This window comes from Pinus tabuliformis, chromosome J (assembly GCF_031772625.1).
Source record: "Pinus tabuliformis cultivar Carrire ecotype Pingquan chromosome J, CPIR1, whole genome shotgun sequence".
NCBI classification, from domain to species: domain Eukaryota; kingdom Viridiplantae; phylum Streptophyta; class Pinopsida; order Pinales; family Pinaceae; genus Pinus; species Pinus tabuliformis.
In genome coordinates, this window is record NC_142295.1 from 1613930792 (window position 1) to 1613956190 (window position 25399).

Consider the following 25399-nt stretch of genomic DNA (forward strand, 5'->3'; position numbering starts at 1 on the left):
GGTCCCACAAGAACAAGGGACCAAGTAGACACCCTTCATGTCTTTGGGGTTAACAAGATCTTTAATCGATCGAAAAGAATTACGAATAGTTTAGAAGGGTCTAAATAATCTTAATAATATAAAATAATTATAAATATTTTATGTAACATTCAAAAAAATCTAAATATAAACTTTAATTAAAAAAAATATAACCCATATAACTTGTATGTTGCCGCTCCTTTCAAAAATAACGTTACACAAAACTTATCGATTCATGGCGTGCACCTCACACAAAATAAAACCTACACGTTATTTCAAGAAAGTTATGCTTAAACATAATTAAATGAAGAAGTGAGGTTGGATGTAGGAGCTTCATAGAAAGAAAGTTCATTCTGTAAAGAAGTCCATATTTAATTACAAGAAATTATATACGACCATACAGCTTGTAAATCAATAAATGCAAAAATATGTACTATTGACCAAATCTCAGGGGAATGTATCTTTCCAAGTATTGACGGTGTATATATATATATAGATAGGTGGGGTAGAGAATTAAGTGTTTTCTTAAATTAAATTATATAAACTGTGATTTTTTTTTTATTGGTTTAAAATATATTTAATATTGTGATGGAGATTTTTGGAATTAATTTGTGGTCAATGTTTTTAGATACAATGTTTCAGATAATTATTTCATTTATTATTAATGATAAATTATTTAAATTACATATTTAAAATTGTTTTTATAAATTTTTATTAAATTTTAAATAAAAATTGTGGAGTTATTTACGGAAGCAGAAGAATTGTCCGCACGATTAAATTTGGTTGGAATCCGGTAAAAATATTTCAAAAATTTTAGTAGATGCAGTGTTTGAATAGTGTTTTTGATAGTGGAAATAGATTCAGCATAATCAAAAACGTCTAAAAACACCTAAAATTATGAATTTGATAACTTTTACTTGGATTTACAAAAACCCTACCGAGTGAAATTTCCATAACTTTAAAAAAAAACATAATTTTAAAACTGCTGCAAAAATTACCACCACGCTACAACGTTCTAATTTTCAGAATGTTTTTTTTCCAAGTGGTACACTCGTGATTTATCACCAAACGGAATTTTACCCATCAAGGAAATAAATACAGCACATAATAAAGTCGGGTGTTGGCCATTTTTGAGTGGTCAACTTTGTAAGTTATCAGATAAAGAGATATCAACCGCTGTACTTACACGTCGTAAACTTTACACTTTCAAATGGCAAATCCTATTTCAAGTCGTGAACTTTACACTTTCAAAAGGCAAATCCTATTTCAAGTGCAAATCGGGGAAAGTTCATAGGAGATCAAAATATCTATTAATTATATTTGATACTCTGATGCTATAGTTACAATTTCTACCTGCCAGTCAAAATTGCAATAATATCAACTACATAATTAAGATCCACATAAATTTAATTAAAGAGTCCGCCAGTGATCAAATTATGATCCAGATAAATTTAATTAAAGAGTCCGCCAGTGATCAAAGCCATTTGGCACAATTAAAGATGAGGGAGAATGAAAATTGGTAGTTTAAATTGAATTGGATAGTGAAATGGAATGTGAGAAACCAGATAAATATTAAACACCATTTAACTCGCTGTATTCACTTCGCATCTTCAAGCATGTCAGTAGTATTTATCATTCAATGAATGATGGAGAGTGGCCAGTAGTATAGTATTTATTAATGAATGATGGAAAGATTAAGGGAGAGTAATACACACAAAGCAAGCCAGTAATGCAGGGGCTGGTGGTTGCGGTTGATTTGAGGTGGGGCTCTGATTGCGTTTATTTCCTCATTTCCAGGAAACAAAATGCGACGTCGGCCTAGCGGCTGATAATCATGGTGGAAAACGTGTGGGTCATCATACATATAAATGTGACTACACATCCTCCCAGCACTCGGAAAATGTCAATCCACTCAAGTGGTTCCAACCCCTTTAAAACAGACCCATTACAGCCGCGCTCGGAACGATTCCCTTTTCAGTTGCTGAAGATGAAGGGAGGAATTAATGATGAGGATTATAATTATGATCCAGAAGAATGCGCAAGGACGGCCCAAGAACTGATTCCACTGGTAATTTCAGAGGCCTGTTCCACAAAGGTCTTCGCGGGAAAATGGCAGACGATCACAACGAAGCTGAAAGTCCTGAATCTGACCATAACCAGCGTGACTACGGAGCCTTCTTGTTCTTGGGCAGATAATTCTTTAATGAAGGAGCTTCTGCCCAAAATTGTATCTACCCTGAAAGAGGCGAGAGACCACGCAAAGAAATGCAGAGAGCTTTCGTACAGCGGGAAGCTTTTGATGCAGAGCGACCTCGACGTGGTCGTCAATAAACTCAATCTTCATCAGCGCGATTTAGAAATTCTGGTAAAGAGCGGGGTGTTGAGAGAATCCAGTAGCGCCATCGTGGTGTCGAGGCCGGGCCCCGGGGCGAGCAGGGACGATGTGAGCTTCTTCATGAAAGATCTCTTTGCGAGGCTTCAGATTGGTAATACCCAGCTCAAAGAGAAGGCCTTGATTTCTCTTGTACAAATTCTGCAGGAGAATGATAAGGATATTGTTAGAGATGAAGGGCTTGATATTGGATACTTGGTACATTTGCTGGATTCAAATATTGCTACTATTAGGGAATACTCGGTTCTTGCAGTATCGATTCTTGCTAAGTCGGATGCCTGCAAGGCTTGTCTGGTTGGAGAGGGTGTTAATGTTATAGCACCGTTGATTAGGTTGTTGGAGTCCGGAACTTCTGTGGCCAGTGAAAAGGCTGCAGAGGCCTTGCTGGGATTGACTGTTGTGAGTTGGGAAGTGAATCACATAGATAGGGAGAATGCATGGGCGGTTTCTGCATATGGTGGGCTCTCGCCTCTCATCAAAATTTGTCGAAATGGGTCTTCAGAATTGCAGGCTTTTGGGTCAGCAGTGTTGAGGAATTTGGCGTTCGTGGAGCACATAAGAGGGAGCTATCCCAGTGTTAATTAATCTTGTGCAGTCCGGAACACCCCCTGCACAGGAGTCTTCTGCAGAATGTTTGCATTTGTTGGCTTCCAATCATGAAAACTTGAGGCAGATTATCTGTAGAGAAGGCGGGGTTGAATCCCTTGTTCGGATGTTGGAAAAAGCACCGAATACCCACGTCCAAGAGATTGCACTGAGGACAATCCACAGCCTCTCGCAATCCATATTCTCTAGAAACCTTTTGATGTCCTCTGGATTTGTTAAGCAGCTCATAGTTCTCCTCAAAAGTGGGTCTTCTGCAATTCAAGAGTTGGCAGCCTCGGCCATCTGTAATCTATCACAGACAGATGAAATAAAGAGAGCATTAGGGGAGGCAGGGTGCGTTGGTCTGCTTGCACAGATGTTGGATGGCAAGCCTAGCGTCTCTCAACAACTTGCTGTAAGGGCACTCTCTAGTCTATTTGTTGTCGATACAAACAGAAAAGAATTCATTAAAAATGATGACCATGTATCTTGTCTGGTGCGGTTATTAGATCCTCAAAATGAAACAGTGACAAAGACATTCCCCATTTCTGCGTTGTTGGCCCTCTCCTACAGCAACAGTTGCAGGAAGAGGATTGTGTCTGCGGGAGCTTGCCAATACCTTAAGATACTGGCAGGGATGGAGGTTGTCGGAGCAAAAAAGACTCTTCGGAAACTAGCAGGGAGCAGGCTTCGCAAGATTTTTAGCGCCAGATGGTGAGACTGATCTAGTATGCAGGTAATGTTAAAAGAACCCATACCATATTATACATAGAGGCAATAGGAAACAGAGCAAACATGCATTCAAACAACAAAATAAACACAGATAACCTTAAGATAATGAGACCGATTTTAGTAAATCTATACACCCAAAATAGGTACAATGATGCATTCTTCCCCCAACAACCCTATTTGACCCCGTCCTCCATATGTTACATTTTTGAATTTTTCCCACAACCACCCTATTTGACCCCATTCTCCATATGTTACAATCTTCCCACAACAACCATATTTAATCCCATCCTCTTTATAATAATGCAATCTTCCCACGAGAACTCTATTTAATCTCATCTTCCATATGCTACAATCTTCTCACAACAACCATATTTGACTCCATCCTCTGTATGTAACCTCTGTATGTAACAATGCATCAGTTATGTAATTGTCTGTTTAAAAACAGTCTTTTACTTGAGAACAGATTCAATGGTGTTCCATTTTCCTTAATACATCAAAGGCTCTAAAAAAATTTCACTTGAAATAGATGAAGAGCACTACTGAAAAAAACTTTGAAATAGAGAACGAAACGAGGAAATCTCATTTCTATGAACTACTTTACTACTGAAGTATTTTGATGCTACACCTTTTTGTTTTCAAATAACAAATGGCATTTGCACCAATTTTAAAGTCTTTCTTGAAAAACAGGATACCATTCCCCTGATATTCCTTAACCATACGACCATGTTCCAAATATTCCTTAACCACTGTTCATCAATTTCAAGCTGTTGTTTGTTGCGACAATAGTATCCGTCTCGGTTTACTCTTCTCTTCTATTGAAGTTATAGAATTTACTTTTGAATTGGGTTTAGGTTCCACAAGAGTTCATATCTTCTCTTTAGACTTCATAAAAATTGGCAGTTCTTATTTTGTTTGACAGCAGAATGTGTCAAGGTTTTTCTCTGGGAACTGTTATGCTGAATCTGTTCAACTCATTCACAATTTTTATTTTCGGCTTTTGCTTGCATTATGCTAGGATATTGGATTCTAAAATCCAAGTTCTGCTTTAGTTTTTCTCTATAAATCTAGACTCTTGACAGGCACCTCTATTATTTCTAGAATTGATATTTGCAAGCTTTCAACTATATGTAAATTTATGTAATGAATGAATATTTTCAACGTCTCAAAATTTGTTTTGACTGGTGTTTTTTGTCTTCAGTAATATTATTCTGTTGTCTATGCTCCGTGTTTCTCTGGTTTACTTGTAGACTTGTAGTGAAAGAACATTTGTTTTGTCATTTCTCAAGTACCTGAAATGACCACTTCTCTGCATTTGACATTTAAAATTTCTACCCATCACTCTTTCTGTATTTTGTCTGAATTTCTGAAAATTCCTTAGAAAATGGTTGCTTCTTTGAATTTGAGCATAACTTGTATTCAGAAAACTGTTTTATCTACAATCATACTGAAGTTCTTTGAATCAGTAATTAAATATGGCTTCTGCCATTACAAATTACAATTGACTAAAAAAAGAAATAGAGTCTCTTCCTTTTTTAGTTATAATATTGTTACCATAATTGATCAGGTCGGCACTCTGTTTCTGCAGATGAGTAGGGTTGAATATTAGGGACAGAAAAGAAAGTGATCTTCTAGTTATAATCGCATTGAAGCTAGTCAGCATCTAAAATATCATATTATTACCACCATTAATCAGGTTCGCACTCTGTTTCTGTAGAGATGGGGGGGGGGAGAAAAGAAAGTGATCCTCTAGTTATGAACGCTTGGAAGCTGCTCAGCATCTAAACCGGAATGAATGAAGTTGCTGTTTTAGCATGTTGGTGCAACTACTTCAAATCTCAAATGACTCGTGTATAGTGTATAATGTGTCAACAAACAGTTGATACACATAGTTAGTATACATAGTTGTCATGGTGTAGTTTTAAATTATGTGTGGGACAAAAGACTTCAGAAAAGAAGCATTTTGGAAAGTATGTGTAGTATATTTAATTTCTTTTTAAATTAAATCATCAATAAATCATGTACATTTTTCATATATACAGAGAATCTATTTATCATCCAGAGTCCAGATAGGAAAGAACAGCACACATCTTACATGACTTAAACATGATAACATTCTTGAATGTGGGAGCAGTTTTAGTATGTTGCTGCAATCACTTGGGAACTTAAATAATGTTGGAGAAATATATCATGCAATATAATTTTCAACACTGTTAGTATGTTGCAAACACTTGGTAACTTGGGGAAATATGTTAGGCAATGTTTATAGACAAACAGAAATCTAATATAATCTCAACAATTTAATTTAACTCCAACTCAGCTTAATGATCACTTTATTGACCATGATTCTGAAAATTTTGCACTTCTCGAAATTTGCCTTAATTACACAGTAAGGATATCAATTGTCCACTCTTTGTGGGACAACATCATAGTCCGTTCTCATTGTTCCTTGCCGTACGCTTTATAACAGTGTGGCAATGTATATCAATGTGGGTTTGGGTCAAGTGCATAGAACTATGGATTTTTCAAAACCTTCAATATACTTGGGAGAAATGATTCTACCTGTAATTAGATTCTTAGTATTAGTAGTCTTAGAGGTTGTTATAAACCTCACTCGCAATTTTATTTAAAAAGGAAAAACTGGAAAAGAGTCATTTCAGAACCATTGTATTGGGTAATATTATTATAATCATTGTATTGGATAATATTATTATAATAATGATAATAATAATTTAATTTTAAATTAAAAAATATTTAGACGAAAGCTTTATTTCTGTACAATAATATAACTGTTAAAATATATGAAAATATACATATTCTATCCAATTTGTAATTTTTTAAATATAAAATAACAAATTGAATCTAATTAAATACTTAGAACAATGAACTCAGCATGGGCAAGAACAATGGAGTAATAGCAATTAAATTTCAGCAATATACAGCAGTTTATCTGATAACAGATTTTAGAGCAGGCTAACAACAAATATATATATATATATATATATATATATATATATATATATTTTTTTTTGAAGTTAATAGGGTGCTAAGAGCCGTAAAACTCAGCCTAAGCAGAACAGTTTTGTAATAACGGTAAAATTCCTGCAATATTAAGCAGTTTATCTGATGACATATTTGAGGACACTGACAACGAAATAAATTCCAGGATAACACCTGAACTTTTAAAATCCAAATGGAACTTTGAGGTGTAGAATGCTCGCTCACCCTAATTCCATGGGCAACCTGGACACTGCTGGCATATTTCTCTATTTGCCTGGCAAACTAACATGATAAGATGATGATTAATGTCCATTAAAATTTATAGGATTTACTGGGATTAATAAAAAAAATTAAAATTTTATTGGTAGGTTAAAAAAGAATTCACAGAAACTATTTTATATCATTATAATTTTGCTGGAGTAAATTTTTTCTAATAATAAAACAAATAATTTTGCTGGAGTAAATTTTTTTTAATAATAAAACAAATATTTCGAAGATTAAATCAAATATGAATATAAAATAAACCATCTAAAAATACTTTTCATCTTCCAACTTTCAACAAAATAACAAAACCCTCAACCACAACCAAAAAAATGAAAGAAAGAAATCGACATGCTATTGTTGTGAAGGAACTACCCTCATAAAACCCCTAACCAAGCGTCTTATAAAATATTGATCATGTCACAATTTATAAACCATTAGAAAGGGACGAGTCTCCTGTAACGCAAACCAAACTGAGAAAATGGTTTCACTAATTGTAAACTCCACATGGTCCAAGCCTTACAAGAGGGAAGCCCCATTTTGCCCCTCCCCGCAACTCCCCTCGACTATTTCATAAAATTGTTTCTCCTCTGAAAGCAGAGTAAATTTCCTTCAATTCCAAAGGAAGCTTAATCAACTTGCGGGTGACCTCCACAAGCTTCCCCTGCCAGTGATGCTGAACCTGGCAATGGCAATCTCATGAAGTTTACCCTCACACCGTGCATCTCATGAGGATGCTACCTCGGCTTGCTGGTGCACATCGAGGAAAGCGTGGGAGAAAGGCGATCACGGTCACCTGGTGTTTCTTGCGGCGGTGTCCAGTGGTTATTCCGTGGTGGGTCATGGACTATGCTTCTGTACGTCACTGTGTGAGTATATCTTCACATTCATTGCTTTGCATTGGATCCTTCTTCCGTCGCGCGTCTCTTTCTGACATATATGTTGTCGTCAGCCTGTATATGACTTCCCCTCGCTTTTTATGTTGATGCATTTCAGTTTATCAGTCTACGTCTCTGTACCATCTCTTTGAAGCATCATTCCATGTCGAGATGTGTACCATCTCTTTGAAGCATCATTCCATGTCGAGATGTTGGAGAGGGGATCTTATGGTGCAGTAGAAAAATGATCTATTCTAGGAAGATATAGAGACTTAATTTTTTTTAAACAGTAAGGAATGTTTTTGACTTGAAATAGCTTTTCATGTATTTATTAAATTAATAATAAGTAAGTTAAATTTTTTTAAAGCTTGGGTAAGATTTTCTGATTTTTATGTTTTTACATGTCAAGCGTTCACTCTACTACAGGGAGGGCACACAAAATTTGAACCTAAGACTTTTTGTAAGATGAGATTTCATTTCCACCGCTATTACTACCAAGTAACATAAGATTTGAACTCATAACATCCAGTACGCTACCCAGGTAGACGAATAAGTTAATTTATTAATGTAATAACATAAAAAAAAAAGAAAATTTATTTAAAAAATATAAAATATGATAATTCAGAAAAATTATCTAAGAAATAAAGAAAAATATATTGAAATTTAACCACAATAATTTGATGAAATTATGGTGCTGCAATGTGGGTTGGAAAACCAAACTTAAATTATTATAGAGCAAAACTAAAGCAAAGAATATTAAAAAAAATCCACATAGATAAAAGCAAAGCAAAATTGAAAATGAGATCAATCCCAAGGGAATAATTATGGTCTAGTTCCATTCATATATGATGTCATCGCATTAAAAGAACCCATAATGTGAAATATGATCATAAAAGTGGAAAAAAAATAAGGTTGTTTGGGCCAAAAAAAACTAAGTAACATATGAGCAATTAAAGAGCTTAGAATAAACCTAAACAACATGGTTATGGTAGTGAAGATTTTGATTTTTTTTATTTATCTATATTGTTGATTTTTAAAATATTTGCTAGTTCCATTTATATATAATGTCATTGCATTAAAGGAATCCATAATGTAAAACATGATCATAAAAGTGGAGAAGAAATGCTGGCAAAAAACAATAATATATGAGAAATCGAAGAGCTTTAAATAAACCTAAACAACATGGTTAGGGTAGTGAAGACTTTGATTTCTTTTTGTTTATTTATATTGTCAATTTTTTAAATAGTTGTTTGATGAAAAGAAGATATTGGATTCAATGATGTGTTCGGAAAGAAGTTTAAGGTTGATGTAAGAGAAGTAATTACTTTTTGAGTATAAAAAGAGAGAATAGAAAGATCAAAATTGGGAACCAGTTTGGCAAATTGACATCTAATAATTCTCCTTGTATTTTTATTGAAGTGAAGGAAGCTCCCCATTATGTTACCTTTTCCAAACATCAAAAACCAAATCCTTGGAGATCTCTACATTGGGGTTTAGCACAGTGAGGCAACAAGTCAATGGCAATTGATTGTCATTAATTTAACATTTTATGATGGGTGTGGTTTATGCTTATAAAAAGTTGTTGTTGTTGTTGTTGTTAAGGTAATGGATATTTATATATTATAACAAATTTTCTTTTGTTAAATATTCATCTTGGAATGAACAACAACTTATGTTGTGCATTAGTTATGTGGACAAATTCTCGTCTTTCGGACAAGACAAGATCTCTCGAGATTCAATGACTAAATCTAGTAACAAACAAACAAACTAGTAAATCTTTCCCTAGGTTCATTCCTATTGAATCATAAACAAGAGTACTGAAATATGAAATCCATACCTTTCAAACAAAATGCTTAATGAAGATCTTCACTATGGTTTGATGCAACTTTCCAGTGCTCAGAATCCACATCTGCAAACACAATAACAACAAAGGATCAAAGGCATATGATAGATAAATGACTCAATACATCAGCCCTATTGAACAATATAGTAAGAAAGAAACACTCTTTTGTATTATAATTGAATAAAAATGACAAATACAACCTTATCCTTGATGTTGCAAACCCCCTTCCAATAGTCTCCAATCCTCCTTTAAGTGACACGGTTCCAGCCTCAATTTGATAGGGTAAGTTTACATTCCAAAGTCCTCTATTTTCCTCTGGTTTGTTCTGAATTTATAGGCCAAGAGTAGGAGGTTTGAGATCCTCTTCTCAAGGGTGAGATCCATAAAGAGAGGGATTAAGGTTCCACAAAGAGAGGTTGACCCATAAGTCAAGGGATGAGGCCCAAGTAGGTAGGGGCTCAGATTGGCGGTCATTTTCCTAATGGTGACAAAATGACGTCTAACAGGTTGCTCCCTAAAGTGTAAAGTCAGAAAAAGTGTTTGAGGATTGAAGTGCTTTACCATGCAAAAATTCAAATTAGAGACCACTCGGTTGGAGACCTGAAACAAACAATCAAGGATTACAATACAATATCTTCATATAATCATCACTTGATGTAGGCATTCCCATATTCAGAGTACAATTATATCCAAGAACAAGTACAAAAATGTACAAAGATCCATGTCAATAACAGACTTAGTATGGACACAACCATCAAATATGGATCTATATTTATAGTCATGAATATTTAAAAATCCACACAGTTTGGATGGATGAAACTAGATCTAGGCTCTTGGTCTTCATCTCTATCAATATGTAGTGCAAATCTAACAATGTGAATGAATGTCTCAAAGTTGAACATGGTAGAAACCACCTAATTCAATGATGTGAACCATTAATAGGTGAGAGAGAAACCACCGATAATGACAATGGTTCTGAAGGTACTTTAGTACAATCTATGAAGTGTGAATAAATTTCTTGAAGTCGAACACTCATAGAATCATTCGATCGAAGGTCAATGATGAGAACTTGTCATCGAAAGCGAGAAACCTGCTATTGAGGTGTACAAGCTCCAAGGTACTAAAGGAGGTTTCTAGATCAACTTCTTAGATAATGAGTTGAATTCGATAGGAAGCAATCTGTTGCAAGAGGGCCTACAACATGAAACTCATGTCAAGTTTTGAAAAAACAAATTTTTAGAGTAATTTAGCACTGACTCAGGGATGACCGACGTGATTGAAGACCATGATTCGTAAGGTAATTTTGACTGAGGTTGGACTTTTCTTGAACATATTGGTGACACAACATTTTGACTTGGCAACATTTGACTCAAAGAACCATTATGAAGACTTTCAATGAGGTATGATCAACTGAGAGGCAAATGGATTTCCCAACCCAGACACAAAAGTGACGGAGTGTCATGTTCAAGAGCGACATACTGCCTTTTCACAATACAAAAATAAATGTTTCTTTCCCATTTCCCCCACCATTACTAGAAAGTACCTCTTTATTTTTATGCAAGTTTGAGGAGGATAACATATGCTTGTCATGTAAGATCATCCTTTAAATGAGTCATTCAATGTATTTTTAACGAACCCTATGAAGGAGTGGTTCAGTGTCATCATGATTGACAAGTCTTGCACTATTTACATTTTACGAGTCTAGCGAAGGGGTAACTTGATGTCGTTTTCATTTTTAAAGAGTTTGAAAAAACATAAAAGAAAACTCATGCAATTCTTTCAACATAATGTTTTAATGAGCCCAACGAAAGTAAAGCTTGATGTTTTTCATATTTAGGGAGTCAGAAGAAAAACATAAGTAAACTCCAAAATATCCTTTTTCTTGAATTTAGTCTTTCAAGCCCGAAAAAGGGTAAAATAACTTCAGGGGACAACTCTTTTAGCCATGATCGGCTAAAGTATACCTTTTTTGTAATTAGTCTACTTGGTTCATAAAAAGGGTAAATGTATACCAAGTAGATATCATCTCATTTAATTTAACGAGTTAGAAATACACAAGTATACTAAGCAATCTCTTCATATTTCGAGAGTCAGAAAAGAGCTTAAAGATAGCTCCAAGATTTCGATTTTTTGTAAGTTTAAAGAGCCAAAAAATTTGATAAAAGTATACTCATCACCAAAATGATATTTTTTCACAAATAACCTTATAATCTACACATTCAATCTCAAAATTATCATAATTGCTCGAACAATAGTGAAAAATACATTAAAATATTTTGAATTTAAAAGCTATAGGAAAAAACTATTATTTTAATAGATCTATTTTTCTCATAAAAAGTCAAAAAGTCAAAAATTTCTTTACCACTTAGTTTTTTACCATTTCAGAGCTCCTGAGAGTGCATTTTCACCCAAATCTTCAAGAACATATTTTGATCGATCCAGTGGACCATTTTGAGTATCATTTTCTCCAAGTAAGAGATCATTCCATGTTCTCATCATTCATGGTTTTTATTTTTCATTTTAATGGCGTTTTCTTAATTTTTAAGTGCTTTTTAGAAACTAGGGTGCACTCACGGGCTTGAGCACTTTTCCTTTATCGAGGGTGCGCAACCCGGACTCTCCCAATGCTAAAAAAGTGTGGTTTGCACAATTTTCCCTCAGAAAAAGTGTGACATTGTGCTATGTTTTTGAAGGAAAAAGGCACAAGGCAACGAGGGCATCCAAAAATTGTAAAAAATGGTCAAATTTTTTGCAAAATATTTCAATGTTTGTTCTCTAATTATTTTTCCCTCGTTCATTGCAAATCTCAGTGTGTCAAAATGGAATGGAGAGAGAGAACATGAAGCCCAAGATGTTGATGCATCAAATGTTCCGGCAACAATGCAAGCACTCAGAAATTGTGGCTTGGCAAAACAATTCTTGATTCCAGGTATGAGGGCCCAAATAAATTTGTTGACATGGTTAGTGAGGGCTTGGAATATCCAATACCAGTGATTTTAAATTGGTGATCACAAAATAGCCATTGATGTCGAGGCCATCTATTGCCTAACGGGGCTCTCACTTCGTGGAACCAATACTTCATTATTCGGTGCTAGGTTAGGTGGTGAACCCACAACTTAATACATAAATGAGTATTGTGTTTGTGGATCCCAACTCAGCAGTGGAAGGATTGAGATTAAGTACATCACGTAAATTCCATTGAGGACCATAGCATTTACCGTTTATCATTTATGTGGAAGTGCAACGCTTCACCTAGTCACCAAAGCACAAATGCAAATTTCATTAGAGTGCATGCAACCTACTATGTTCAATTGGTGCCAGGGGGTTTTAGCCAATTTGAAAGGAAATCTCACCAGAGAAAAGAATAGATGGTTAATGCATTTTTTATATGGTGCAATTGTAGAATCCTTTTCCTAGGAGAGACTCCACATACTATGTCCATATGTTTCCATGGAGATATCAGGGCCAAGAGATCCCCGTATGCTACAATGGGTTTCATGGATGGCTCAAAACAGAGGTAGTGGTGGTCCAATGATCAAATACACTCCTATATTTTTTAGATGGTTGAGTTGCCAACTTGTCATGATTGAGGATTACCCATATGCAAGTATGGATTTTAGAGGTGACCCATATATGCCTCTTCCTGTAGGAAATCGATGGGGTGACATAGGTAAAAACTCTCAATTTGTTTTTTTTTTTGTATTTTCAATTTATTTATTTTTAAATCGTATCCAAGACTAATTATCCAAAATTATCATGCAAATGTGGGACTAGTCAGACCAACAACAATGCGATGGAAAACTAGATACGATGAACAACTAGTCCCTATGGAGCAAGATCCAGTTGCAGTAGAGACCCTAGTTGAGATCAAGGGGAACCTAGAGAGGTTAAATTTGGATATCCCAAACATCGGGATTGATGACCTTCCTCCTTGATACCAAAGGCATACAAAATGTGTACATGGGTGGATTGACCCTTTGTTACAATGAGTGGATCGTGCCATCATTTGCTTACCATGAGCGCCATGCTTAGTCTCTAGGCATAGAGCTAGATTTTTTATTTTTGGTTTATCTGCATATTATGATAATAAAGGTTGTGGGACTCATACGACTTGGATGAAGTTTTTTGTAAAAACTCAAAAGAAATTTCAAACATTATAATAATGGAGACTACTTCTATTTTCTCAACTTATTTTGTACAATATGTGAATGATTATTGTTTTCTTTTTACAAATGTTGCAAATGTCGATTTAACACATAATTTGCCAATGCATCAGTTAATGTGTTTAAATGTCTTGGAATATGTTGGTATTCAATGTAATCGAATTCTCTTTCCAAGAGACAGACCCGTAAAAACATTCTTAACATTGAAGAACTTCTAACTGAATAAACACGACTTAAGTGTAATACTATGAGTTGAGAATCTAATCTGATGATTAAATGACGTATACCAAATGAAATGGCATCAGATAAAATTTCAATGATGAGACTGTATTTTTCAATATTATTTGTCATTCAACCTAGGCATATTCCATGTAGACTCACTAATTCATCGGTAGGCGTGTGGATGGCCCAACCCGCGGAAGAAATATTATGAGTGCTATGACTAGTGCCATCAACATAGCCAATATAATTTTGAAGGAGCGTCGACATCTGAAAATCAAGTGTAACACAAGATAAGCAGGAGAAATAGAAGGAGTTTGTAAAAAGAATTAAAATCACCACCCATGTAAAATATGATACAACAATGTACAATGTACTCATGCAGTAAATCAAGCATAGTACTTTTTATCACTCAGAAAGTTTCTCTTGGTTGTGAGAGAAATTCCTAAGGTAACTATTGCAATCCAACTTATAGATTGAAGGCTATCCCCTTAAATATAGAGAGGGCTCTCTCTCTGACAGTCTAATCACTGAATCAACAACTGACTGTACTTTTACACAGTGGATAGATCTTTAGATATGTTGTGTAATGTAGGGTTTGGTTGGGCCAGAGGGAAGTAGTTCATTGGGTGATGGAGTGAAATATCTAGGGTTTAGATAAATTTACCAAGATAATTGGTTGTCTGATCAGGATTGATAAAGGCAAGGTGGATAGAAAATCCTAGACCTTTGTCATTGTTGTAGATGGATGGTGAAAGCAAGGGAACAATCCACTACAATAAGGAATACATATTGAATCATATAGTAGATTTAGAGGATAAATTTGAGAACATTTGAAAAACTCAACTCAACTTAGAGTATCACAACAAAAATGAATTCTGAATCAATTAATCTTTTTCACATACTCAAAAGACATACATTCATGATATTATAAAGAAGAAATTGTGAAAACACACAGAGAATACATACTAAAACCTATTATCATGTGGATCTTTATATCGTTGGACAAATCTACTGATCTTGGCAAACTGAAATGAATAAAGTATTCAAAACACACAGACAGTGACTATCTATTTTCAAAAAACCAATCCTTTCTCCATATTTTTTATGTAATATATAGGAAAATTAAATAAAGTTTCAAATCCACAATTTGTGGAAAGTACTATTTACAATAACCATCAAGATCCAAAATAAATGGATCTGAAAACCCATATTTAGTATGATCCCCAGGTCGAATTTAATGACGTAGCCTTCAACTGTTGACTTGGAATTTTTATAAGAAATAGAATTTCGAGAAATCTGGAAAACCCCTGAAAAATAGGGTCCAAAGGTGAATTCAACTATTCCAAACCATGACACCTGTTAGAAAAATGAGGGATTTTTTTGTTAATTGATCCATTTTCTCCAAAAACCTCTTGTGGTTTTCCAAAATTCATCTCCATTTGTTCGGAAACTGCTTTTGAAAACAATGACTAAAACAAGAAAAAACAGGATTACAAACTTTGTAAAGGTAAGCCTGAAACATTGCTTTGTAGTTTCTAAACCATGATGTATGGGTAAAATATGAAAGAGTCTTTTGTAAGTCATCATGTTCAAAATAAAAACTTTCTTTGGTTTTTTAAAATTAATTACCACCTGCTTGGAATATTTGTTTGAACATAGCCACTAAAACAGGAAAAAAAAAGTGTTGGTAAACCTGTTACTTCTACAATTGACTTTTCAATGACTATGAACTCCAAATTTCTAAATTGTGTTGGGATGCCATCAAAAGAGTGGATGAAATCATGGAAACAACTCAAGTTGTACCCATTGAAGTGTTGAAACATTGGTTCTCATCCTGCGTTTATGAACAAAGTCAACATCTCCGGATACACTTCAAAATACATCCCATCGGCTCAAATATTTTTACATGACCAGGCCGACCCATATTGAAAAGCTAATGGACCTGCAAATGCTTTCACTAACTTTGAAACACTCTAGTCGAAGGTTGTAAGACACTCAACAAGCTTCTTGCACACTAAAACTGCAAATCTGGGTTTTTTGGAAAACTCTGTTTTAGGGAAATTTGTCTTTTAACGGCTCTATTGGGCATGAAAAAGATGGAAACTATCAAATCAAGGATAAGGATGGCTAATATTTTATGAATAAACACTTGGTTGCTCAAAAGAATGGCATTAGTGGGTCGAAAACCAAGTTTTAAAATTTTTCGATACGCGCTACGAAAATATTTCGTAGCACCATCTAAAATTTCACTATAGGTCAAAGCATTGTGAGAAATTAAGCATAAGCTTAGGGTTAGGAGAAAAAATTTTAATGAGATATATTCCTAGGCTTAACTATCAAACTTTACAAAAATACAATAACCCCTTTACATAATCATGACCTTGCAAAAATGGATTGATAACATTGCCTTGAACTGAAGGTGCAAACTTAATGCTAACAATACATTTTTAGGTAAAGCCCATTTCTAGGCTTAGCCAAAGCCCATTTCTGAGCTTAGCCAAAGGAATATTTTCATATTCAAATAGTTCATAAGCACCTTTTGCAAGTGAAAACTTTACAATATAGGGACAATGCCACATGGGTTCGAATTTACAAGCTCCCAACTTGTCGTGTTCTTGATCGTAAACCAAGACCAAGTCACCTACTGAATACGTACGATGATTTAAATTTCAGTCAAATTGTGCCTTAACCTGTTTCTTATGAGTCTCGTTGTTGGCATTGATGATACAGTTGATGGTCACAGTGATTGATGGTTGGCATTGATGTCAACCTAGGCATGTGTTGTAAATGATTATTGCAGGTGGTTTGGTTTGTCTTATGTATGGTTGTTATGGAAGATGTTATGTATGGTTGATGAGTTTACCATGGTATAGGTATCCTTGGAATTGACATTAATTTTTATTAGTTTGGGTGTGGTCCAGGTTGACACTTAGTATTGGCATTATAGGTATTGGTATTACCATGGTATCTGCCTATGGTATTGGCTTGGAGATTACTATGGTATAAGGTTCCGTGGTATTGGTTTAACCACAATATTTACCCATGGTATTGACTTGGAGATTACCATGGTACATGGGTCCATGGTATTGGTATAACCATGGTATTGACTCATGGTATTGACCTCCAGTCTCTTTCCATTCCCGTCAGTACCGACCTTGATTCCGTGTTACAATGGGTATTCTCTAAGTCAGCCCATGCCGGTTTTGAATGCACCACCTGTTTCCCTTAAAGACATAGTTGTCGACCCATCTGCCTTTAAAACTTTGTACCATGCTCTTGGGGCCTTGGTGTGACAGGACATTTCCTCATAAATCGGCGTGGCAGAATGACGGGTTTCGGTTTTCCTTAGCTCCCCTTTGTTTAGCCCTTTGTACTATTGTTTTCTTCATAGGACTGGGGACTGCGACTAGGGGCTTAGCCTTCGGGTGTTGATACTTTTAGAACTACGTCAAGGGGCCTTTTTCCTTTGTAGCAAAAAATCCTGCACTTCGACACTTTTCGAGGATTGCCACTAAGATTTCCCTTTGAACCCTCCAATCGCCGATTAGCGGGGTCGGGCCCACCGGAGGTATCGCAATCGCACTATGAGAGGGGAAAGTCCCTCCATAGTGCAGGCCGACTTGTTCGGACATGAAATCCTCATGTGGTAGAACAAATAAAACATTGCATTCGGGAGGTTTTCTCGCATATCACATTCGTAGGCCAGGAGAGACTGAGGTGTACGAGTGCCTTAACTTGTGCGATCCTTGATCCCCAATTTGCGGGGGGTGACATCATCACTTCCACGTGCCGCCCTGTGAGTGGTGACACATGTCACCTAGAACCTTGAAAAAGTCGAATCTAAGTGACACATGTCGTCCGTACTTGTCGCACCACCTTCAGTACTACCATGTGGAGGAGAGAGAAAGGGTTCACCCATCCTTGGTTTTTCCATGCATTTCCATTGTTAATACTTTTCGGCCTCCCTCGGTGCTTTTACACTGGATCACAAAATTGGCAGTTCGTCGGGCTTTTAAAGTGGTAGCCCCTCTGTTTTGTCGATTGTCGATATTGCGGGACTGTTGTGAAGTTATGGGATGGGGGATCACGACACTGTAGGATTGTGAGGTCACAGGGGCTATGGGATGCAAGATTTCCCACAATCGATTGCTAATAAGTTGTTCTACCACATGGAGGAGGGAGAAAAAGGCTCGTCGGTCCCTGTTTTGCATAGATTTCCTTTGTAAAATGATTTCAGCCTGCCTCGTTGATTTTACACTATATCGCAGAATCGCAACCCCACAGGTTTTCTTGAGTGGCAGCCCTTCTACTCTGCCGATTCGTTGATGGCTGGTAATGCTGGATTTACTGTGCCTGGGACCGATTTGCGATCTTCCTTAGTCCTTTGGGCTTTTCTCTTTGTTTTCTAGCTTCTCAAGGGGTAGTTTAAATTTGCTCTATCATCTGATCTGGAAGTCCATTTTTGGACTTCCATATACCGTTGGAAAGCTATTGCTGAGCACTATGCAATGGGGAGGGTCCGATTAAGATCTGATAGCTTTTATGTCTTGGGAAATGGCTTCAAATTCACTGCTCTTGGGCAACCTTGACCAACTGAAACCCACAATGTAGTGAGTGACAACATTGGCTCCTACTGGGGACAATGTCTTGCTGGCAAGGTCCTAAGAACCTGCAGACTAGTAAGTTTCCTTCCATTGGGCATGGAGTCATTCTTAAACAAAATATAAGTCTTTGAAAGTGGACTTTTTCACTCATAAACTTGGAAATTCAAATAAAAATTACAATACGTTCACATCGCTATTTACAATGAGTGTAAAATAGATACTTCTAATTTTGAAAATAAAATTTGAGGAACTGACCATTTACTGGCAGTTCCAACAATTCACCATCCAAGTTTTCAAGCAAGTGTTCTTTCCCCTATCTTCTGCAATCTTGAAGGGGTTGAACCATAGCGAATCAAATTTCCCATGTTTGCCTTTATCCTCCCATCGGACATCCCACCTGAGAACCAAATCTCCTGGCTGAAAAGGTTGGTCCTTTGCCCTCTTGTCGAACAGAGATTTCATTTTCTGTTGGTAATTGGACAGCTTGGTCCCAACCTATTCTCTGTTTTCGTGAAGCTCAACCAACTAATTTATCCTTCTAGTTAAGGAATTTGGCTCTTCCTCTGCTTCTTGTAGTAATCTCACCACCGACATTGCTAATTGGATTGGGAAGACTACAGCCTTACCATATACTAGCTCAAAAGGTGATTTCCCCGTGGATCGTTTAGGTGTTACCCGGTTGGCCCATAGGGAAAACTTCAGTTGGGAGTCCTAGTTTCTTTGATTTTCAGTAATGATCATTTTCAACACCCTTATGAAAGTCTTGTTGGAGGACTCAACCAAGCCATTACCTTGAGCATAATAGGCAGTGGAGTGCCCGATGATGATATTGAACTTATGGAAAAAGCTGGTGAACTTGGCAGATTTGAAGACTTGGGCATTATTAGTGATCATTTTGGAGGGACACCCAAAATGAGATAATATGTTATCCTCCATGAATTTGATTACCATTGCATAGCATTTCTGGTTGGGATAGCCTCTACCCACTTGGTGAAATAGTTAGTGGCTGTCAGTATCCATTTTTGTTGGCCACTGGATGGTGGGTTTATTTCTTCAATGAAGTCTAGTCCCCACTATCCAAATGGTTCCTCCACATGTACTAGAATCAGGGGGAGAGGAGAAAACTTTTGTCTTTCAACAAATACTTGGAACTTCTGGCACAATCTAACTTGGGAATGAACATTCCCAAATGATGTGCACCAATATTGTAGCAAGAATGTTGCAACTCCTGGGGATACCAACTTTACTTCATCAACCCAGGGTTCGTACAAACTTGGAGGTGACAGTGTTGTGTACAAAAATAGATGTAATGGGTCCACTCTTTGTCACTATTGAATTGGGTGATAGACCACTAGGGTTTCTCAAACCAACCTTCTATTAATTTAGAAGAAGTTTGATTACCAATTGAGAAAGGAAAATTTTACCCTAATTAAGAGGATTGAAATGCTACCTACTACAGTAATGAAAGACTGAAATATATGCCTAAAACACACAACTCATCTAGCTATTTGTTAAGATACCTTGCTTCAAAAGAATTCGCATTCAACACGTGAAATCCTAACTAACCTAAGCATGAAATCTGATCTAATCAAACACTTAATTGTTGTGCACATGAATAAGCATAACAACCTTTTTCTTTTTGTCTTTTTGTGAAAACATGAATGCTAATCCTTCTTGATTACATGGCAGGTGAGATAGGTGTAGAGAGAGATGGTTGTGATAGGTCAAATAGCTTGGGAGGAAAGTAGGGGTCTTCTCCTAGATTTTGTGATGCATTTCTCACAAATCAGGCTCAAAACATGCCACTACAGGTTGTTCTACAGGATGTCCTAATTCGCCTACAGGATCCCCTGTTTTCCTATAGGAACAGGCCAAAAGCATAAGGAGTGATTTGGATGGTGGTATGGAGCTTATGGAAGGTGAGTGATGGAAGGAATAAGGTAGGGGAGTGCTTGAAACTCACTCAAAACTCAAATCAAAGCTCTATGATGGTTGGATTTGTTCAACAAGCATGGCAAGTTGTTATTGTGAAATTATAACTCAGATTGTGAACTTAGTGGCCTTTGGTCCCTGAAGGGAGGATGAGGTAAGATCCACCTATTATCATCCTTTTTTGATATTTCCTTATCTCTCTAATTCTATTGTTAAAGCTATGCACAAATGGAAGCAAAATAATCAAATTCACCAATATTTGCAATGTAACAATGCCAAAATCAATTCAACAAGTAATCTATGAAATAACCTAAGCATACAAGTACAATAAGTGGAACCTCTGCTGCTAGGGTTGGGTCCTAACCCAAGAGCTTCAGCCCTTTCAGTCAACTCAATGTTGAATCAAGGAAATGCTCATTTTCATTAACATATCAAAAAATACATAACAATGTTTTGTCACAATCCTTCAACTCGAAAGAGCTTAGCTATATTGCATAAAAAATCTGAATCCTGATGAGGCTCTAGGCCTCCTTATTTATAAAACTGAAGTTTCCAACAACTTCTTTAAATTTAGGGAGTCTTGGCTCCCAATCTTAAGATTAACTGGTTCTTAACTATCACTCACTCGGCTGCCAATGATCCTCATGATTCCGCTGCCTCCAACTCCGAGCTGGTGTGATTTGATTGAGGGATCTTCGAATGAGTGAGGATTTAATGAGGGAGATCCATCTCCTATAATCTCTCCTTCTTGTGTTAGGTCCCTATAATACTAGTGATTCCCCCATTACTATTGTCATTGTAGCCCTTATTGTTATTATTGTGCCCCATAGAAGCCCACTATTGTTATTTTTGTGCCCTTATATTATTATTGTTATGTCGGTTTTAATTATATTCTGACCCTTAGACTCCTATATATAGAAAGAAGGTTTTCTTCATTTGTATCATCCAAGATTTTTTCATTTGTGTAATATAAAAGAGGTTTCCCCCTTGAAGAGGTTGATTTTGAAGTTGTTGAACTATCTTTTCTATCTATTTGTTAGTTGGTTTCATAACATTTGGTATTAGAGCTTGGATTCTAGGGTTTCGCTGCTCCAAAATAGGTTATCGTGGAATTTTCGCTATAACTTTTTTCTACGACGTTTTAGAAGCTTAAAAAAATCCATGTGAGCCGAAATAATGAGGATCCTCAGGTCTGAATTTCAGATCTTGTCTCGCTATATTTTCAGATATATGATCCAAGGAAGTTAGGGTTTTTTCAGGCTCCCAAATTACATCCTAAACAAGTGACCTTGGGAAAATCGTCATAACTTTCTCTATGAAACAGTGACACGTGGCACTTCATACAAGTTCGCTTTATTGAAAAAGTGTATAACTAGGTCATCTTGGGAGATTGGGCATAATGCTTTCTTGGAGAATCCAATTTCCATCAAACTGGTGGCATTGGAAAGAAGACTCTAAGGGCTACCATAGTTCGCAATTTTAGACCTTGGAGATCCACAATTTCATAGATACATCAGATTTAATATCGAGCTCCTACAAAGTGAAAAAATGTGTAGTTTTTTGTATTTTTTTGCATAAGTTTGGTTTGAAAAATTAGTTTGGAGGAATTCAAAAGGCATAGTGAAGAATAATTATCATTAATTGATGCCTCGAAGAAATAAAATAGAAACACCAAGTAAGCAACCTAAAATATCTAGCATGACTCATGAAGAAGAGGAAGAAACGCACCATGACATATCAAAATTACGAGACCAAGTGCAACAAATTTCACTCTCACAAAAAGTAACAGAAGCTAATATGGATGGTTTAAAGAAAGGCGTGGAAGATAAGATGGATGGTCTAAAGAAAGGCATGGAAGCTAAGATAGATGGTATGAAAGACAACATTGAATATTTGAGGAAGGACATGGAAGGTTTGACAAAGTTGCTACAAGAAAGGCTTCCTAATGGCAAAAAGGTAATAGAGAAAACTCATGATGAGAACAAAATATATGTTAATCATGATTTCATAGACTCTAATAGTGGATTTAAGACCCATCAAGTTCCAAAGATCGATATGAGGAAGTTTGATGGCAAGGATCTCGTAACATGGATACTACAGATGGAGCAATATTTCGATTTCCATAATGTGCAAAACACACAAACAGTATGCATTACAACTTTATATTTGGAACCAAATCAGTTTGTATGGTATCGATGAATTTTCTCTCTTAAACAAATTGTTACTTGGGCAATTTTTATGGAAGAAATGATAGCACATTATGAGGATACAAAAAGCAACACTTTTTTTAGCCAATTGATAAATCTGAAACAAACAGGTTCAATAATGGAGCACATTGAGGACTTCCAAAAATTGAATATAAGGGTAAAAGATATTCCAGAGGAACATAGGATTGATGTGTTCATAGGGAATTCAAAGGATAACATCCACCATGAGGTTCACCTTTGGTAGCCTGATTCATTGGAGAAGACATTTAGGTTGGCAAGAAAAATGGAAAGCAAAATTATGACAACAAGGAAGCCTACCAATCACAACTATAAAGATGGAAGTGTTGTTGCCCCTAGCCTTCCACAACCTACAAGGTTGACACTACAACAATTGGAAGAAAAAAGAGCAAAAGGGATTTGTCACAGTTGTGATAGCAAATACACTAAAGGTCATAAGTGTGCTGAGAAGAAATTATTTTACATATATTGTGAAGAGGAGGAAGAAAAGGAACAAGAAATGTCAAAAGAAGAGGATATACACCATGAACCAACCCTAGAGAAAGAAGAAATGAATCCAACCATATCTTGTAATTCATTGGTCAGAATTACCACTCCTCAAACTATCAAGATAGAAGGACATATCAAGAAGAAAAATGTAATAGTGTTGATTGATTTGGGAAGTACCCATAATTTTATTCATTGTAAGATAGCCAAGGAATTGAATTGATTCCTATATCCCGCACCAGAGTGTCAAGTGATGGTTGCAAGGGGAGGAACCATAAATTATTCTAGAAAGAGCCATAATATCAAGCTATCCATGGGAGAATATGTATTGAATAGCCCAATGCTTTCCATTCCAATGGGTGGTGCTGATGTTGTACTAGGAGCCCAATGGCTACAATCCTTGGGTACAATAGTTTTTAATCTTCAAGAAATTTTCATGAATTTTTTTTTTGAAAGGAAAGGAAGTTGAATTAAGGGGCATCGTAGGGAATCTGATAAATATAATCAACTCTAACGGAATGACAAAGATTCTAAAGAAAGAACAATGAGGCGTAATTGCACAATTATGTTCGCCAGAGGTTCCCACATCGAAATCATCTATTTCTCCAGATCTCCAAAAAGACCTGGACAATCATTACAAGGTATTTGAGACTTCGAAAGGCCTCCCACCTATTCGTGATCATGACCGTGCTATTCATTTGATTCCAGGAAGTTTTCCTCCGAACATCAAGCTTTACAGATATCCCTATGCCCAAAAGAGTGAAATTGAACGTATGGTTGCAAAAATGCTAGAGGTTGGTATAATTCAACCTAGTCAAAGTTCTTTCTTTGCTCCACTAGTATTGGTGCAAAAAAAGGATGGATCATGGCGTATGTGTCCAGATTATAGGGAGATCAACAAGATCACTATTAAAGATAAATTTCCCATTCCTGTCATTGATGAATTATTGGATGAATTATATGGATCAATTTACTTTACCAAGTTGGATATTCGTTCAGGATATCATCAAATCAGAATGAAGACTGAAGACCTTCTGAAAACAACATTTAGAACTTATGAGGGTCATTATGAATTTTTTGTCATGCCTTTTGGCCTTACCAATGCACCTTCTACATTTCAAGTTTTGATGAATTCAATTTTCAAACCCTTCCTTAGAAAATTTGTGTTAGTATTTTTTGATGATATACTAATCTACAACAAGTTTTGGAAGAATCATGTTCAACATGTTGATAGGGTGCTCAAAGTATTGGAGGAAAAAAAATTATATGCAAAAAGCTCCAAATGTTTCTTTGCAGTACAAGAGGTGGAATATCTAGGTGATATTGTATCTCATGAAGGTGTTAAGGTAGACCCTAATAAAATTAAAGCCATTAAGGAATGGAAAATCCCCACATCCATAAAGTGTATGCGAGCATTTCTCAGGTTGACAGGGTATTATCGCAAGTTTGTTAAGAATTATGGGAGAATAGCAGCACCTCTAACAACATTATTGAAGAAAGATGCATTTTCATGGACTCCAGAAGCAACAAAGGCCTTTAAACATCTTAAAGAGGCAATGTGCCAAGCACCGGTCTTAGCTACGCGATACTTCACAAAAACCTTTATTGTGGAATGTGATGCCTCAGGAAATGGAATTGGTGTTGTTTTAATGCAAGAAGAAAGACCCATTGCTTTCGAAAGTCATCCAATCAAAGGAAGGTATTTACACAAAGCTATTTATGAGAAGGAAATGTTGCAATACTACATGCATTTAAGAAATGGCGACCCTACCTAATGGGAAGACAATTCAAGATAAAAAAAGATCATGATAGTCTTAAATACTTTTTATAAAAAAAAGATTATCTTCAGAAGAGCAGCAAAAATGGGTCACAAAGATGTTGGTTATGACTTTGAAATCATCTACAAAAAAGGGAAGCAAAATGTTGTGGTAGATGCACTCGCAAGAAAGGATGAGGATGTGGAAGCATTACTTTGCACCATTTCTATTATCCAACCAGTTTGGATAAATGAAGCAAGGGATGAACGGAAGAATGACGAAGAAGTGTGAGAACTCATTCAAA

At 36.1% G+C, this 25399-nt stretch overlaps 2 protein-coding genes across 2 annotated transcripts; both read left to right on the forward strand.

Moving 5' to 3' along the window:
• Nucleotides 1–1852: 1852 nt before the first annotated feature.
• LOC149233660 (uncharacterized) lies at nt 1853–2942 on the forward strand. Its single transcript, XM_089382249.1, has 2 exons — nt 1853–2809; nt 2913–2942. Exons 1-2 carry the CDS (start codon nt 1853–1855, stop codon nt 2940–2942), a joined length of 987 nt encoding a protein of 328 aa, XP_089238375.1.
• Nucleotides 2943–2969: 27 nt separating this feature from the next.
• On the forward strand, nt 2970–5761 carry LOC149233661 (uncharacterized). The gene is made up of 2 exons (XM_089379820.1): nt 2970–3731; nt 5442–5761. The coding sequence occupies exon 1, from the start codon at nt 3123–3125 to the stop codon at nt 3711–3713; it is 591 nt and encodes a 196-aa protein (XP_089235946.1). The 5' UTR covers nt 2970–3122; the 3' UTR covers nt 3714–3731; nt 5442–5761.
• The last annotated feature ends 19638 nt before the right edge of the window (nt 5762–25399 follow it).